Source organism: Chrysemys picta, chromosome 2 (assembly GCF_011386835.1).
Source record: "Chrysemys picta bellii isolate R12L10 chromosome 2, ASM1138683v2, whole genome shotgun sequence".
Classification (NCBI taxonomy): domain Eukaryota; kingdom Metazoa; phylum Chordata; order Testudines; family Emydidae; genus Chrysemys; species Chrysemys picta.
The window spans coordinates 289,771,345-289,788,009 of NC_088792.1; the positions used below are offsets into that span (position 1 = coordinate 289,771,345).

At 55.2% G+C, this 16,665-nt stretch overlaps 1 protein-coding gene across 2 annotated transcripts in view; it reads left to right on the forward strand.

Moving 5' to 3' along the window:
* The window catches only part of SHARPIN (SHANK associated RH domain interactor), a 49,638-nt gene that overhangs the window by 28,179 nt on the left and 4,794 nt on the right, over window positions 1–16,665 (forward strand). For both annotated transcript variants that reach the window (XM_065582285.1, XM_042861291.2), the window contains exons 9-11: window positions 12,659–12,819; window positions 13,138–13,249; window positions 13,687–13,866. In XM_065582285.1, the coding sequence (XP_065438357.1) occupies window positions 12,659–12,819; window positions 13,138–13,249; window positions 13,687–13,866 (453 nt within the window). The remainder of the gene's footprint in view (window positions 1–12,658; window positions 12,820–13,137; window positions 13,250–13,686; window positions 13,867–16,665) is intronic.

Below are 16,665 nucleotides of genomic sequence, written 5' to 3' on the forward strand. Positions count from 1 at the left end.
TCATCGTGGGGAGCCGGGAGGGGAGGGTGGGGTCCCCCCCGGGTATCTCTCCCCGGGAAGTCCCTGCCTCCCTTCCGGTTATATACACCAGTTGTCAGTGCTGCTGCCAGGCAAATTGGGAGAGTCGGGGAAGGAAGGGAAGCGCCTCCCAGAGAGCCACTCTCATCCCAGGCTTCAGGGCGCTTGTTCCCTTAGGCTTACAGACAACAAGGGGGGTGGGTGCTGCTGGGGATCCCCCTCCAGCCAGCCAGACCAGGAGAGCTGCAGAGGTTGTTGGCCTGGGCTAGAAAAGGGCCCATTTCCCCAGGACGTAGGGCCTGACCCCTGCCAGGCCAGCTCCAAGCCCCTTGTGCCCCTGGGAATTGCCGTGCCTTGCACTAAACCACGGGAGCCAAACTGCCCAGCCGAGAGCTGTGCTGAACCGACACAGAATAGAGCCAGCGGCAGGTGCAGCCCCTGGCCAGTCCAGGCCCCGCCCGCTGCAGGTGGAGGCTACGATGCAGCACTGCATGCTGGGGCCCCTGTATTAAAGTGGGGAGCTGCTGTGGGCTGCACCTGCCCTGCCAGCCATGCGTGGGTCACCTGCACAAACACTTCCTGCGTAGCCATGTGGTGTGTGGCTCCGGGGGCCCCCCCGGGGGAAAATGCAGGCTAGAGCCAGCTCCCCAGTTCGGGAGCTCCTGCACCTGCCTTCTGGAGTCCCACATGCAGTGGAAGGGCAGGGCCTCCTCTGTGCTTAAGCTAGTACGGTCCTGGGGCTGGGGCTGGGTGCAGGGCCACATGCGTACTCAGCTTGGGGAGGGGGTGAGTGCTTGACTGACTTTCTGCCTAAGGAAGGAGGGTTTGACAAATGCTAGATCAGGAGGAGTCCCGCAGAAAGAGCCCTGAGTTGGAGCTGCGGCTTAGAGGAGACTTGGTTTGACTCTGGTTACGAGACAGGAGTGGCAGAGTGTCGTGTGAACGGGGACTGGACAGAACTTCTCTCCCAGGAGTGTCAGGACTTGCAGTCAGGCACTGGCCTGGCTCGCAGCGTGGGGAGGGTAAGGGAGCCACCTGCAGAGTAGGCCGGAGATAAGCCAGGTCTGGAGGTGCACAGCCCGCCCTCCAGGCGCTTGTCCGCTGTCGTGGTTTTACTGCGGAAGAAGGTGAAGGGTGTGGTCGCTCTGTTGCAGGTACGGAAGCAGCAATGCAAAGCTGTCAGTGTAGATGGGATTGGAATCCCAGGCCAAAGTCACAAGCCTCGTGGGATGGGCCTAGTGCTGATGTCCAGCCAGCCCTTGTCTGCGTGTCTCCTGTGAAACAGAGCCCCCGTCCCAGTAGCACTTTACTCTGGGAAGAGATGATGCGAGCCCCTCTCGTTAACTGCATGCACTGATACTGTGAGGGCGGGTGGGCCGGAGTCACTTGTTCTGTGTTGCACTTTGTGTTTGAAATCTCAGCCCAAAGCCAGTCACCGGCTGTAGGGCAGAAGTGGCCACAGCGTCTGCAAGACATGTGCTGCTCCCCTGCCGGGAGAGCGCAGCTCTGACACCAGTGCACTCAGGGTGCCATGTGGTATCCCGCTGAGGCTCACTGGTATCAAATCCTTAGTGGGGAGGTCTGGCCTGCAGAGACTACAGCTCCCAGCATGCAATGCTTCAGTGCCCTGGCAGCTGGGAGTACGATGGAGGAGCACAATGGGAACCAGGAGTCTCTGTGGCTGCCCGTGTGATGCTGGGCCACGCTTTGGGCTAGCAGAGCATGAGCTCCTCCTCTCCTGTAGCCTCTTGTGGTGCAGTCTGTGCCCAGTTCCTTGTATGGAGTGTGACGGACAGTGATTGCTCAGCTGCAGGTACTGGACGAGTTCGCACCTGAGTTCCTTGGTCTATTAAAGATTTCTCCAAAGAGCGCGTCTATCCTGGTGTGTTATTGAGCAGCCGACAGGGACTTGGGCCCGGTCTGTACAGAGACGTGCAGCATTGGACTAAAGGGGTGTTTCCAAAGAGGTGCTGGCCCTGGCGAGATGCTCTTGTGCCTTGAGGGGCTGATTGGGGTTAGTTTAATCTGTTTTTTACTGGATTACGCTAACTCAAAAGGAGCCAATCATAGCAACACAGAACAGCCAGATGGGATCAGAGCCCGGGGTCTGGTCTCTCACGGCGTTACCTGGGGTTTCTCAGAACCCAAAGCAGGGGTAACGTAACTGTTTCTCTCCAGGCAGTGTCAGGAATAAGTCAATGGGAACCCAGCGCTTCCGTCTGATAAACGATTGATAAAAGCAAGCGTGCTCTTACTAAAACTACGATTTATTGGATATTAAGCGCACACACATATGCAATAGGTTTAAGACATCCCAGATAGAGTTACCCACAGTCTGAGATGGTTTTAAATAATCACCAGCCGGGGTTCCAGGGGCCTCTTTCTGTCCGGCTGACGGGGAGTTTAGATGTCAGCTCCTTGCCCAAAGAAAAGCTCCCTTGGACTGCTCTGAGGGATTTATTCTTACCTAATCTTTTATAGCGATCTCTAACCAAACACATAACCTATAGTGTCTCCTAGTGGGTCAATAGATAACCTCTGCTGGGTCATCAATTCTCCTAATTTCAACAAACTACTCGTTATCCCCAAACATTTCTAATATTTTTATCCATAACAACAATACGTCAGGGGCACCTTAAACCATGGGCTCTTCACTCAATCTCTTTCATAACTTTCTCTCCCATTCTGATTAACAAACTGCAAGTATGCAGCTGTCTGACTTTATCTCACAAAGGACTAAGATCATTCCTAGCTATGTGATGTTTGCTGTTCGCTGGCAGTGCTGCATGTACGAAGTGGCTGACGGCAGTATTGTCAGGTTCTGGGGTACACGCAGGAATGTCAGATTCCGGGTGGCAACACTAGGTTCTGCAGAGGAAGGGGCAAGAACCTGGCAAGAGGAGATGTGGGATAATCTGCCCCTAGCCCCATCCCTGGTCTCTGGTAGTCAGAGATTGGCTTCAGCCCTGAAAGCAGCAGGTTTTGTCTCTCTCCTAAAGCTCCTCTCTTAGCACTTGCTGTTCTAACTCGATGTTCGTGTTAATCCTTTTTGGAAGCTTGTTAATAAATCGCCAGTCCTACAGCCAGCGCAAAGGCTGAGCCGCATGTGTGCTGGGAAGAAAACACCAAAACCCAGAACTCGCTGATGGATACTTAACTTATATGTATAAAAGGGAATCTCGAGTAGGGGGAGAGAGGTTATTTTACCGCTGCGGTATCTGGCAGTGGGATGGGAAGTGGGACCCGGAGGGGCCAGAACAGGCCTGGAAGCAGATAGGAACCCCCAGGACCCTTCCTCCTAGCCCCACCAAATCTCAGTAGTTCTCTTGTTCCCCGTTCTTATCCATCTGGCTCCCCATTCACAGGGAGCTTCCACCCCTGCAGGAACAAATACTTGGTGATGGGCTCCTTGGTCTAGCAGGGAAAGGTCGAACATGAGCCAATGTCTGGAGGTTGAATCTAGACCAGTTCAGACTGGAAATAAGACGTAAATCTTTAGCAGTGAGGGTCACGAACTGTGGGCCTATGGAGAACACTTGCTTGACCAGTTTAATTCACTTGTAGTTCAGTCGCCTCGTCTCAAATGCACGGCTGGAATTACCCAGGCAAACCCACAGTTCGCCTCAATGCATTAGCCAACGTGTGGCCATGGTGTCATGAGTGATTATAGACACTAATGCTGGTGGCATCTCTCTCTAATATCCACTGAGGTGGTCGTTGAAGGACAGTGGTCTGCCTTGAGGAGTGTGGCAGCCCTGATTTGCAATTGGAATTCCTCCTGCTCGGGGGGGCTGCCCCCCCAAGGCTGAAGAGCTCCGCCCACCCTACGCAGTCTGGTTTCTTTTCAAGGTGCCAGCCACTGACCTTTCACACCCCTGCTTTTAATAGAAACCCCTCTGCTGCACGAAGGCAAGTGATGATTGGTCTAGATTCGCTGGCCCTTAGGGGCATTTTATAGGAGTTGGGAGCTCGTCCACAACCCCGTCCTGGCCCTAACAGCCCTTTTAGGTGGCTAGCAAGTGTTCTCCACTGGCCCATAGCATGTTGGTGCCTTGAGAGCGGGCTGCCTCCTGCTACTACAAGATGAGCTCTCATGGTGAGGGGATGTGAGGGACTGGGAGTGGAAGGAAACGTGCTGATTTGGGGTGGCAAGGACAGAATATGGGCGCATGGGGGGTGGTGCCAGTGAGGGAGCAGATCAGCCCCTATAAGTTGGTCAGCAGCAGGTTAATGACCCTCAGCTTGGCAGCCTGTCCTCCTCATGTGACTTGTCTAGTGCTCTGCCCTGCTACTGCCTGTGGTGATGAAGAGCGTGAGAAATTCTGTGGCAACACCACGAAGGCATTAGCAGCGGCTCACCGTAGAGACGTGTTCACTGGACAAGGTGACCGGAATGCATGCGTTGGTCCTGAACCTTCCCCAGAATGGTGCCGCTGCCTAGGGAAGCTTGGACCTGGCCAGACAAACAGCAGAAGACTGCGACTCAGTGCAATTAGCAAATACCTTGTTCAAGCACAAACTGTCCAGGCAATGGCTGTGGCCAGTGCCAGACTGACTTCACTGTAATTTTGAACAGGCCGTGTGATGGGGAGTTGATCCTTCTAGAAGGCGGACGTAGGATCTGATCGTAACGTAGTAATAGCCAACATAAAGCTCAAACACCGAAGAAAGAATGACCTGCAGGTATCTTCAGGCTCTGTTAGAATGTCGACAAACTGAAAGTCCAGGGAACAAGTGGAATTCAAGAAAACAACTGAACAAAATCTGCAAGCTGTTGAGCTGCCCAAGTAGCGTAAATCCGATCGAGTACAACATCGGCGGCACTGCAGAGACCGGGGATGAATTCCTGGGGAAACAGACCCTAAAGAAGAAACCTTGGAGATCACGGAGTGGTGTGATCAATGAAGGAAGCTAAGAGCGTAATGGATGATGGATGAAAGGCAAGAGAGCAATTGTCAGGGTTCCCTCCCAACTCTGAACTCTGGGGTACAGATGTGGGGACCCGCATGAAAGACCCCCCTAAGCTTATTTTTACCAGCTTAGGTTAAAAACTTCCCCAAGGCACAAATCCTTTCCTTGTCCTTGGCTGGTATTGCTGCCACCACCAAGTGATTTAGACAAAAATTCAGGAAAAGGATCACTTGGAGTCCCTTGTTCCCCAAAATATTCCCCCAAGCCCCTTCACCCCCTTTCCTAGGGAGGCTTGAGAATAATGTGAGTACCGACCAGACCCTTTGTCCATAGGACACTGAAAATCCAACAGGTTCTTAAAGGAAGAACTTTATTTAAAGAAAAAGTAAAAATCACACCTGCAAAATCAGGATGGAAGGTAACTTTACAGGGTAATAAAAAGATTTAAACACAGAGGATTCCCCTCTAGGCTCAGCTTCAAAGTTACAAAAAACAGGAATAAACCTCCCTCTTGGCATGGGGAAAATTCACAAGCTAAAACAAAAGATAATTTAACGCATTTCCTTGCCTTTACTTTCAATTTCTGTAATTTTAGATGTATGTTTTCAGGAGACGTTTTACCTGCTTGGTCTCTCTCTCCATCCAGAGGAAATAAACAAAGAGCAAAAACAAAACCTCTCCCCCGGCCCTAGATTTGAAAGTATCGTCTTTCCTTATTGGTCCTTTTGGTCAGGTGCCAACCAGGTTATTTGAGCTTCTTAACCCCTCACAGGTAAGTGATTCTGTACCTCTGGCCAGGAGGGATTTATGTTACTGCATCCACAAAGGTTGTTATCCTTCCCTTTATATTTATGACCGCAATATTCCCGTATGATGCCAGAAATAAATGCACCGATTAAAGTGGCAAAAGAAGATTGGCTTGAACAACAGTGCAGTGATATACAGAACTGCTTTGTGGCAAATGCCAGTAGGAAGGCCTGCCAAACCATCAAGACACTTTTGAAAGGTCTCTCGGGCAGGAAACACACCTTTTCACCCCCCTGTGCCAGGAACTGTTAAGTTGGAAGTGAAAGAAGCAGAGGGGATATCTGTGAGAAGTTTGTCTTATCCCAGTGAACCTCCTGCTACAATTGAAGAAGTTGCGGATGCAGTGTGGACGCTGAAAAGCAATAAAGCCCCTGACATGGACAACATACAAGCAGAACACATCCAAAGGGTCAATGCCATTTGGGAGCCTGGAAGATGGCTTGAGACTTGGGAACTCTGCACAATCTCGTTATTGACACTCCCTAGCAAAAGTCTGCCGTGCATCATTCTGAAGAGAATGCACTCCGAAGCGGGGAGTTTCTGTCTGGAAAACAAGTGGGGCTTAGACCCCAAAGAAGTACAGCGGAGCAAATGTTCAGTCCGTGTGTGATATGCAAGAAAGTGCTGGAGAAGGATCCAAGCTTTGGAGGATTTTGCTAAGGCGTTTGTCAGCAGATGGCACAAACCTCTTGAGGTGGCTGCTCGGAGCCGGTGAAAATGTAATAAGGCCGACACACAATCTCTGTGGAAGTTCAACAGCTCTAGGGCGTGCCGGGCATGAGCAAAGTAGTTGGTTCAACTTGAGGCCAGGGCTGCTTGTTATCACTGACCCTCTTCAGCGGTTAGCTTGAAGAAAACTTAAGCTCCAGTGGTGGAAATCTCCAGGAGGGTGTACGCGTAGGTGAACCACACACTAGGCAGCTGTGCTTCGCCCATGATATTGACCTGATTGGATTGTCCCAAGAGGAGGCTGTCGCAAGACGAGGCTTCACTCTGTCTGTCTGTCTCTCCCCTCAAGCATCCCCCTCCCGCTGCTCTTTGTAGGGGAAACAGCTCCTCTGCCCCCAGCTGGCTCTACTGCTTCAAGCCCACGCCCCCGCCCCCCCCAGGTGTGGCAGGCAGGGATCACTGGGCAGGGCTGGCCGACTCCCAGCCTCTGGCCCTTGAAAGGCCAGGCTGACCCACTGTGTCTTTAGGAAGACAGTGCTCTGTGGGGCTTGGAAAGGGATCTGGGAGCTGCCAGGCCAGTCTCGGCCCCGGCTCCTGGGCCTCTCGCTCTGCTGGGAAGCCTCCGGGCCGAGCGCTGAGCGCGTGGCAGGTGCCCTTTGGGACTCCACACCCATGGTACTGCAAAGGCTCAAAGATTGCGAGTCAGACCCCAAAACTCATGAGGGGCCCAGAAGTCCTGAGACTTCATGGAAAGAGATGGGAGTGAGGGGTGGATGTCATGATTTGGGGGGCGGGGGGGGGGAAGGACAATTAGTCCTGCCAGTGGTCCCAAGTGTACTAAGGGGACTTTGGCCCCTGCTGCAGGAGCGCTACCCCCATATCTGCCTGTCCCCTGCTCCCCCAGCAGCTCTGCTCCCCAGCCTCCCCTCTGCTCCTCCTGGGGCTCTCCCCCAGATCTGGGTGGTAGGCTGCAGCAGGGTCCCCTTCCAAGCAAGGGGCAGCTCCAGTAGTTCTCCCCCCTGTTGCCTGATGGAGTCTCACCGGCCCCGGGGAGTTTAGCAGAGGGTCACTAAGGACGGAGCTGTGGGATTAACTGAGGGTCAAAGTGTCACTGTTGCCTGGTGGGCCAGGAGGCCGGCCGGCCCCCGGGGAAAGGACACCAGCGTGCGGGAGGCCTTGCTACAGGCGCCTGATAAACTAAACACAGACACACCCCACGTCTTCAGTCCCGTTTCCCCATAAAGCCGCAGGGTCCTGGGCGGGAAGGAGTCAGAGCAGCTGGGATAGCTGCTGCCTGGCTCCCTGACTAGCTCCCTGCTCCGCCACCGATGAGCCCAGCCGCCCTGTTTGGAACGGAGAGTGGTCACAGCCCCAAAGCAGCGGCTCCGCCTCTGGCTTATGACTCTGGTTTACCCTCCAGCACTGGCATTGGAATCATAGAATCTCAGGGCTGGAAGGGACCTCAGGAGGTATCTAGTCCAACCCCTGCTCAAAGCAGGGCCAATCCCCAACTAAATCATCCCAGCCAGGGATTTGTCAAGCCGGGCCTTAAAATCCTCTAAGGAAGGAGATTCCACCACCTCCCTAGGGAACCCATTCCAGTGCTTCAACACCCTCCTAGTGAAATAGTGTTTCCTAATATCCAACCTAGACCTCCCCCACTGCAACTTGAGACCATTGCTCCTTGTTCTGTCATCTGCCACCACTGAGAACAGCCGAGCTCCATCCTCTTTGGAACCTCCCTTCCGGTAGTTGAAGGCTGCTATCAAATCCCCCTCCATTCTTCTCTTCTGCAGACTAAACAATCCCAGTTCCCTCAGCCCTCTCCTCATAAGTCATGTGTCCCAGCCCCCTGAGTATTTTTGATGCCCTCTGCTGGACTCTCTCCAATTTGTCCACATCCTTTCTGTAATGGGGGGCCCAAAACTGGACGCAATACTCCAGATGTTGCCTCACCAGTGCCGAATAGAGGGGAATAATCACTTCCTTCAATCTGCTGGCAGTGCTCCTACTAATGCAGTCCAGTATGCCGTTAGCCTTCTTGGCAACAAGGGCACACTGCTGACTCATATCCAGCTTCTCGTCCACTGTAATCCCCAGATCCTTTTCTGAAGAACTGCCGCTTAGCCAGTGGGGCCCCAGCCTGTAGCAGTGCATGGGATTCTTCTGTCCTAAGTGCAGGACTCTGCCCTTGTCTTTGTTGAACCTCATCTGATTTCTTTTGGCCCAATCCTCCAATTTGTCTAGGTCACTCTGTGTCCTATCCCTACTCTCCAGCATATCTACCTCTCCCCCAAGTTTAGTGTCATCCGTGAACTTGCTGAGAGTGCAATCCATGCCATCCTCCAGATCATTAATAAAGATGTTGAACAAAACCAGCCCCAGGACCAACTCCTGGAGCACTCCGCTTGATACCGGCCAACTAGACATGGAGCCATTGATCACTACCCATTGAGCCCGACGATCTAGCCAGCTTTCTATCCACCTTATAGTCCCGGTGGACTAATTTGGCTTCTGTCCCTCCGGCCCTGACCCTTGGCTTGTTCCAGGGCTTTGCCCACCCTGGAGCCAGCTCTACCTGGTAGCCAAACTCTTATTTCAACCAGTGGGCCTGACCCCCCCACCCCAGGTGGCTACGGAGGCAGGTCCCAGCCTGGAGCCAGCGCTCCCCAAACTCAGCCCCTTTTCAAGGTGATCGTCTCTCCTGCCCCTTTCTGGAGCGGTTTTCCCCTTGGTGCGCCTTCAGCCTCCTCTCTCGCTGCAGTGAGCTGGCTCTGGGGTATACAGGCCCTGCCCACACCAGCAGCATCGGAGAGGAGCAGTTAATTGGAGTCAGATGCTTGGGTCTTCATTTTCTCCCCCCTCCTTAGTGTCAAGCACAGGCATAAGCCCTAATGTTTGCACAACATGCAAACCCCAGGGCCCTCCCGCTTCCACCCACGGACCCCGGGCATGGGCTGAGCTTGTCCTTCTTGCCTGGTGCGTTAGGCCTCTTGGTCTTTGACGTTCCACAGTCCTACTGCAGGAAGGGGGCTTTGCCTGCTGCTATGTGATCCCTGCGTCTGTATCGGCTGTGTAATGAGGCTCCCCTTTGGCAGCTGACCTGCCTTGCAGCACAGCCCTTCCTTGGCAAACACCCCAGAGCTCAGATTTTTCCCTTACGGCAGTCGCCTGGCCCTCCAGCTGCCCCCTCTTCTCTGCAAGGGCCTGGCTCTGCAGGAGGATTTCAGTGTGGAGCTGGGATGTTATGAGTGTGATAGAATATCTCATTGGAAGGTGACAGGGCCAGAAAGAGTTAATTACCTCCCAGACTGACCTGACCCATGGCTGAACTTTAGAGACTGGTTAGGAAGATCTATAAATGAACAGAGCTTTGAAATGCAGCCGGCATTGTTAGAGGTAGAAGGGGAAATGTTTGCTCAGGTCTTGTGATGTAAGCAAACAAGTCTGGTCTATTGCTATAGCTTTAATTCAAAGATCAAAAAAAGGAATATTAACATGTAGGAAGACACTTGAGTGAAAATAGTATTATTGTCTCTATGTCTCTTTGAAGGTTGTGGTAACCTGTATCTGAACTGTGTAATGGATAAATTACCCTGTGCTAATTGCCAGGATGTTTGGGAGAAGGACAGTTAAGCCTATTTGTTTTCTCAGGCTGAAAGGCTGCTGGAAAGGTATAAGACCCTGGGACATGATCCTGCTTCATCTCAGATCTGCTTTGGGTTTCTAGAGGGGGAAACCTTAAGCCACAAGGATTGAGATCCCCAGTCACTGACTGGAGTCACCCTGAATATGGATATTGGACTATAACTTCTGGACTATTTCTAAAAGGACTTTTGGCAACTACAAGCTCATCGCTGCTGTGTCTGAACCTCAAGAATTGAATTCAAGTCTGTCTGTATATTGATCTTTTAACCAACACTCTCTCTCTTTTCTTTTTTAATACATTTTAGTTTAGTTAATAAGAATTGGCTCTAAGCGTGTGTTTTGGGTAAGATCTAAGTTATAATTGGACCTGGGGGTGTGGCTGATCCTTTGGGGTTGGAAGAACCTTTTCTTTTCTATGATGAGATCAGATTTTCAGTAATCAGCATCATATCTGACGTGTGTGTCTGGACGGAGGCCTGAGGCTGGGCACTTTAAGGGAACTGCGTTGTTTGGACTTCTGAGTAACCAGTGAGGTTCTATAGAAGCTGTTTTGGTAAATCTAAGTACTGAAATAACCACCAGCGTCTGGGGTTTGTCTGCCCCGTTCTGTTTGCAGTTCACCCTGATTGAGTGACCTCAGCCAGCTCCTACGGGCAGCACCGTCACAGGAGCTTGGACAGCTTCTTCTCACTCTCCTGTTCCTCTCCTCCGAGGCAGGTCGCTTTCTGCTCTCTCTGGACGGCTTGGGTCAAAATCTCATCCCTCGTTCCTTCCCACGCCTGCCAGCACTCTGAGTCTGGCTGTTTTTGTGAGAGGACTTCAGCCCAGTTCTCATCACCCACAATAACCCTTCTCTCTGCTCTCTCCAGTCTGGCTGCGGGGCCACACCTCCCTTGCCCAGTCTCCCCGTTTGCACTGTGGGACACCCATTCCATTGGTGGCCTCCATGTACCTTCTTTGAAACAGTCTCCCAGAGTCCCTTTTGGTCCCTCGCTGCTTTGGTGTTGAGCCCAGCCTCACAGCTGCGCTGTACATCCCTGTGTGCTCCGGTGCTCAGCTCAGGGCCAGCATTCTCGGCCCTGCGGCTTCCTCTGCCCTCGGGGCCATTTCCCTGGTGTGGCTGCCGGGCTGGACCCCGCTGAGTCCTTGCCCCCCACCCGTCACTATTGCGGGGCTGCTGCAGCTCCCCTGCTGGCGCTGGGAGAAGGCCTGTATCATCAGCTCCTAGCCTCTGCCTGAGCACAGGCATGTTCCCCCGTGGACTGGGCAGGGAGGGGCTTCTCAGCTAGTGGCAACTCCAGCTCTTTCCACCTCTCTTCTGAGCTAGAGATTTTCTGCTGCTGGGCCGTGCTTTGCCGGAGCCCTTGCAGCCTCGAGCTTTCGTCATTCTGAGCTGCCCCCTGGGAAAGAGCAGAAATCGGGTTCTCCGGGTTCCCCTTTTTCTCCTTTCCTTTATTCAGCTGCTCTCCACTGTGGCTCTTCTCAGCCTCTGTGTTTCACCCAGCCCTGAGATCCTGCTCCTGGCATGCCGCCTCCTGCAGTCCCTCATCTGCCCTCTGCAGCCTTGACCCGGAGCCCTGGAGTCTTCCCCTGGGCTAATTGGTTCTTTCCCGGCAGCCGCAGCCAGAGAACGCTTTCCTTCCTGAGCACCTCTGGCTTCTTCAGCCGCCGCTGGGGCCTGTTAGGTGCAGTCCAGCTGAGAGCCTCCTGCCCCAGACTCAGCTTCTCCAGGCCCCAGGCTGGCCCTGGAGTGGGGAGCCCCCCCAAGCTGAGAAATGCGCTTATTGTCTGAGATTAAGAAGTGCAAAGAGCCTGACTGGAAGCATCTGAATTCTCCCCACCGCCCCTTCCGACCGGCTGGCTTTGGCAGGAGCCACGGGCTGCATGCGGGAGTGACTGGGGGAGGGCTCTGGCCAGGTGATGCCCAAGGTTTGGATGGCCACCGTGATCCCTTCAGGCCCTAAGTTCAATGAACCTGTGGGAGCAAAAATGCACATTTGAAATGGGCCTGCCGCAGGGACTGGGCAGAGAGTGCCCCTGTCCTGCTGGGCGGCGTAGCCTGGCCCCTCTCGGGGGGAGCGCCCCCATCCTGCCGGGCGGCCTGGCCCCTCTCGGGGGGAGCGCCCCCATCCCGCTGGGTGGCCTGGCCCCTCAGGGGGGAGCGCCCCCATCCCGATGGGCAGCGCAGCCTGGCCCCTCTCGGGGGGAGCGCCCCATCCCGCTGGGCTGGGCGGCCTGGCCCCTCTCGGGGGGAGCGCCCCCATCCCGCTGGGCAGTGCAGCCTGGTCCCTCTCAGGGGGAGCTCTGGGGCCCCGCTAGGCGGCCTGGCCCCTCTCGTGGGGAGCGTCCCCATCCCGCTGGGCAGCGCAGCCCGGTCCCTCTCACGGGGAGCTCCGGGGCCCCGCTGGGCGGCCTGGCCCCTCTCGGGGGGAGCGCCCCCGTCCCGCTGGGCGGCCTGGCCCCTCTTGGGGGGAGCTGCCCCCATCCTAGTGGGCAGCGCAGCCCGGTCCCTCTCAGGGGGAGCGCCCCCATCCCGCTGGGCGGCCTGGCCCCTCTCGGGGGGAGCTCCTTGCCCCCCTGACCTCTCTCTGGCTCTGTTCTGCAGGCCCTGGAGGACGAGCGTCTGCAGAACTTCCAGCAGTTGCTGCAGCTGGAGGAGGAGGCGCTGGTGCCCAGCCAGGAGGCCATGGAGTGCCGGATCTGCTACCTGCCCATGGCACCAGGGGACGGGGTGCTGCTCCGGGAGTGTCTGCACAACTTCTGCAGGTACGGCTGCCCTGCCTGCACCCCCAAGCCACAGCGTGTCGGCACCGCGAGGCAGAGACTGCTGCAGAGCAGGGGATGGAGAAGGTGGGATCGGGCCGGAGCCACCAGCTCCCCCCGAGTGTCCATTCCCTGGTCCCTGCCATGCAGCGCTCAGACTCCATTCCTGAGGCCCAGCTGCTGGCGCCGTGCTGGGAGCCTGGGGCTGAGCCAGGCTTTGGGCCCTCATGGGGCTGCGGGGGCCGAGAGCTCAGACTGTGGGGCTGCAGCTGCTGGGTTAGGCGAGGGCTTCTCTGGGGTGACTGCCCCCTGTCCCCACAGAGACTGCCTGCGGCAGGTGATCAGCTACAGCCAGGAACTCCAGGTGTCCTGCCCCTTCCGCGACGACACCTACGCCTGCAGCAGCAAGCTCCAGGAACGGGAGGTCCGGGCGGTGAGTCCCTGCAGTGGGCAAGGGGGGCTCCAGCTCCCAGGAGCTGGCCTGCAGGCCCCAGCGGGTGGATGGGCGGCTGCGGGGCAGGGATCTCGGCTTGTTCCCTAGGACCAGCCCCGGCTCTCAGGGTGAGGCACAGCGGGAGATGGGGGGAGTGGGGTAAATGTTATCAGACAGATGGCAGGGAGCCAGGGACCTGCTGGGACGCTCTGACCTCCCATCGCATCCCAGAGGCTTGGCCCCCTTTCGATCTTGGGGACCTGCACACTTGAGCCAGGCCAGCACCTCCTCCGATAGTCCCTGCCCCACAGCCACCCTCTGTCAAGGCAGAGCTTCCAGAAGGGGCCCCTGCAGCCTATCCCTGTCCCCTGACGGCTCTGCCATGGGGTGGGCATGGCCAGCAGTGGCGTGACCTCCCCGGGGCTCTGTGCCCACAGCTGGTGTCAGCAGAGGAGTACAAGCGGTTCCTGGAGCGGGGCCTGGTGGCGGCGGAGAGACGCACCCAGAACAGCTATCACTGCAAAACCCCGGACTGCAAGGGCTGGTGCATCTACGAGGACACGGTCAATGAGTTCCGCTGCCCCATCTGCCAGGGCCTGAACTGCCTGCTCTGCAAGGTGAGCCCCGGGGGCCCTGCGGGGGAGGGCCGGGGGGCAGGACAGGGGGCTCCGCAGCACTGCCCCGCCTGCTGCTGCCGCCGCCGTCCCTTGGAGTCTGCAGCGCAGTGCTCCAGCAGCCAGGCCCCGCGGAGCAGGATGGAGCAATGCATGCTGGGAGTGTCGTTTCTGTAGGCCGCAGCAGGGACCATTGTGCTCCTCTAGTGACCTCCTGCCTCGCACGGGCCTGGGAATGGCCCCCAGTCATCCCCAGTGCCCAGCTGTCAGACAAACAGCCCGTCTGCATTTAAAACCATCCACCATCAGCCTTGAGAAATTGCTCCAATGGTTAATTCCTCACCGTTAAAAACCTACGTCCTATTTCCAGTGTGAACGTGTCAGGCTTCAGCGTCCAGCCATTGGCTTTTCCTGCTAGACTGAAGAGCCTGTGATCAAATCTCCGTTCCCCACGCGGGTACTTACAGACTGGGATCAAGTTGCCCCTTCACCTGCCCCTTGTTACGTGAAACACCTGGAGCTCCCTGAGTCTCTCGCTCTAAGGCAGGTCTCTAACCCTTTCATCCTTCCTCTGGCTCTTCTCTGACCCTCCCCAATGTATCACCATCCTTCTTGAATTGTGGACAGCAGAACTGGCCCCAGGATTCCCGCAGTGCTCGCCCCAGGGCCACATACGGAGCAGCAGGACCATGGGAGGAGACCAGAGCAGGGGGTTGGGGAGGGAAGTGCAGGGGGGGCTGGAGCGGGGAGGCAGGATGGAGAGATGGGGAGGGTGGCCTGCAGCAGTGGGGGTAGGATGGGGGGAGAGAAAAGAGGAGGGGGATCTGGAAAGTGGGGGCAGGATGGAGGGGAGGGGCGGGGCTTCTGGAGCAGGGGTAGGGTGAGGAGGGGGGGTCCAGAGAACTCAACAAGCATGTGGACAAGGGGGATCCAGTGGATATAGTGTATTTAGATTTTCAGAAAGCCTTTGACAAGGTCCCTCACCAAAGGCTCTTAAGCAAAGTAAGCTGTCATGGGATAAGAGGGAAGGTCCTTTCATGGATCGGTAACTGGTTAAATGACAGGAAACAAAGGTTAGGAATAAATGTTCAGTTTTCAGAATGAAGAGAGATAAATAGTGGTGTCCCCCAGGGGTCTGTACTGGGCCTCATCCTATTCAACATATTCATAAATGATCTGGGAAAAGGGGTGAACAGTGAGGTGGCAAAATTTGCAGATGATACAAAACTGCTCAAGATAGTTAAGTCCAAAGCAGAAAAGAGCTACAAAAGTATTTCTCAAAACTGGGTGTCTGGGCAGCAGACTGGCAGATGAAATTCAATGTTGATAAATGCAAAGTAATGCACGTTGGAAAACATCATCCCAACTCTACATATAAAATGATGGGGTCTAAATTAGCTATTACCACTCAGCAAAGAGGTCTTGGAGTCATTGTGGATAGTTCTCTGAAAACATCCACTCCATGTGCAGCGGCGTCAAAAAAGCAAACAGAATGCTGGGAATAATTAGGAAAGGTATAGATAATACAGAAAATATCATATTGCCTCTATATAAATCCATGGTACGCCCACATCTTGAATACTGTGTGCAGATCTGGTCGCCCCATCTCAAAAAAGATACATTGGAATTGGAAAAGCTTCAGAAAAGGGCAACAGCTTGGAAAAGAGACAACTAAGGGGGGATATGATTGAGGTCTGTAAAATTATGACTGGTGTGGAGGAAATAAATAAGTGTGATTTACCCGTTCACATAACACAAGAACTAGGGGTCACCCAGTGAAAGTAACAGGCAGCAGGTTTAAAACAAACAAAAGGAAGTATTTCTTCACACAATGCAGTCAACCTGTGGAACTCCTTGCCAGAGGATATTGTGAAGGCCAGGACACTAATAGGGTTCAAGAAGGAACTAGATAAATTCACAGGGGATAGGTCCATCAATGGCTATTAGCCAGGATGGACAGGGATGGTGTCCCTAGCCTCCGTTTGCCAGAAGCTGGGAATGGGCGACAGGGGATGGATCACTGGATGATTCCCTGTTCTGTTCATTCCCTCTGGGGCACCTGGCATTGGCCACTGTTGGTAGACAGGACACTGGGCTAGATGAAGCTTTGGTCTGACCCGGTGTGGCCGTTCTTGAAACAATGGGGGCAGGACAGGGGAAGTGGAGGGAGATCGGAGCAGTGGGGGCAGCATGGAGGATAGGGAGGGGGAGGGGGGCAGGGCCGTGGTGCTGCGGCAGGAGGCTGGCGGTTCCCAGCTAGTTACCGTCCAGCCCGGCTCTTATCACAGGACTAAGCGGGAGGGGAAGGCCGGCCAGTGCTGGGAGACGGCCGGCAGTTCCCCTGGCTCCGGCCTGGGAGAGGGTAAGCGGAGGTGCCAGCTGTCCGGGGGGAGAGATGGGCACGGCTGTGGGCATGGGCAGTTGGCATTTCAACCTGAACTTCTCCCCCCCGGCTGGCAGAGGAGTGGCAAAGGCAAAAGCCAGATGAAGACAGGACTGGAGGGTTTCTCCTCGGCGCTTAGCCGAGCGGTTGGCTGTAGCGATCGTTGGCCATTTGGTCCGTTCCTGGGCGGCCGCAAGCGTCAGAACAGACTTGATGCCCCCCCCCATCACAGGTCAGCCTCTAGGCCACCTCCACCCCTCGGCTGGTGGAGTTTTATCCCGGATGTTCCGAGCTGCCCGGAGAACAGCGTTCTCCGGAACGTCTTGCGGCATCCTCGCGACAGGTCTGAAAAGGCGCCGTCTGTAGACCATGGCCCCAGGAGTCTATAGCCAGAGCGACCGTAAATATCCCCGTTACGT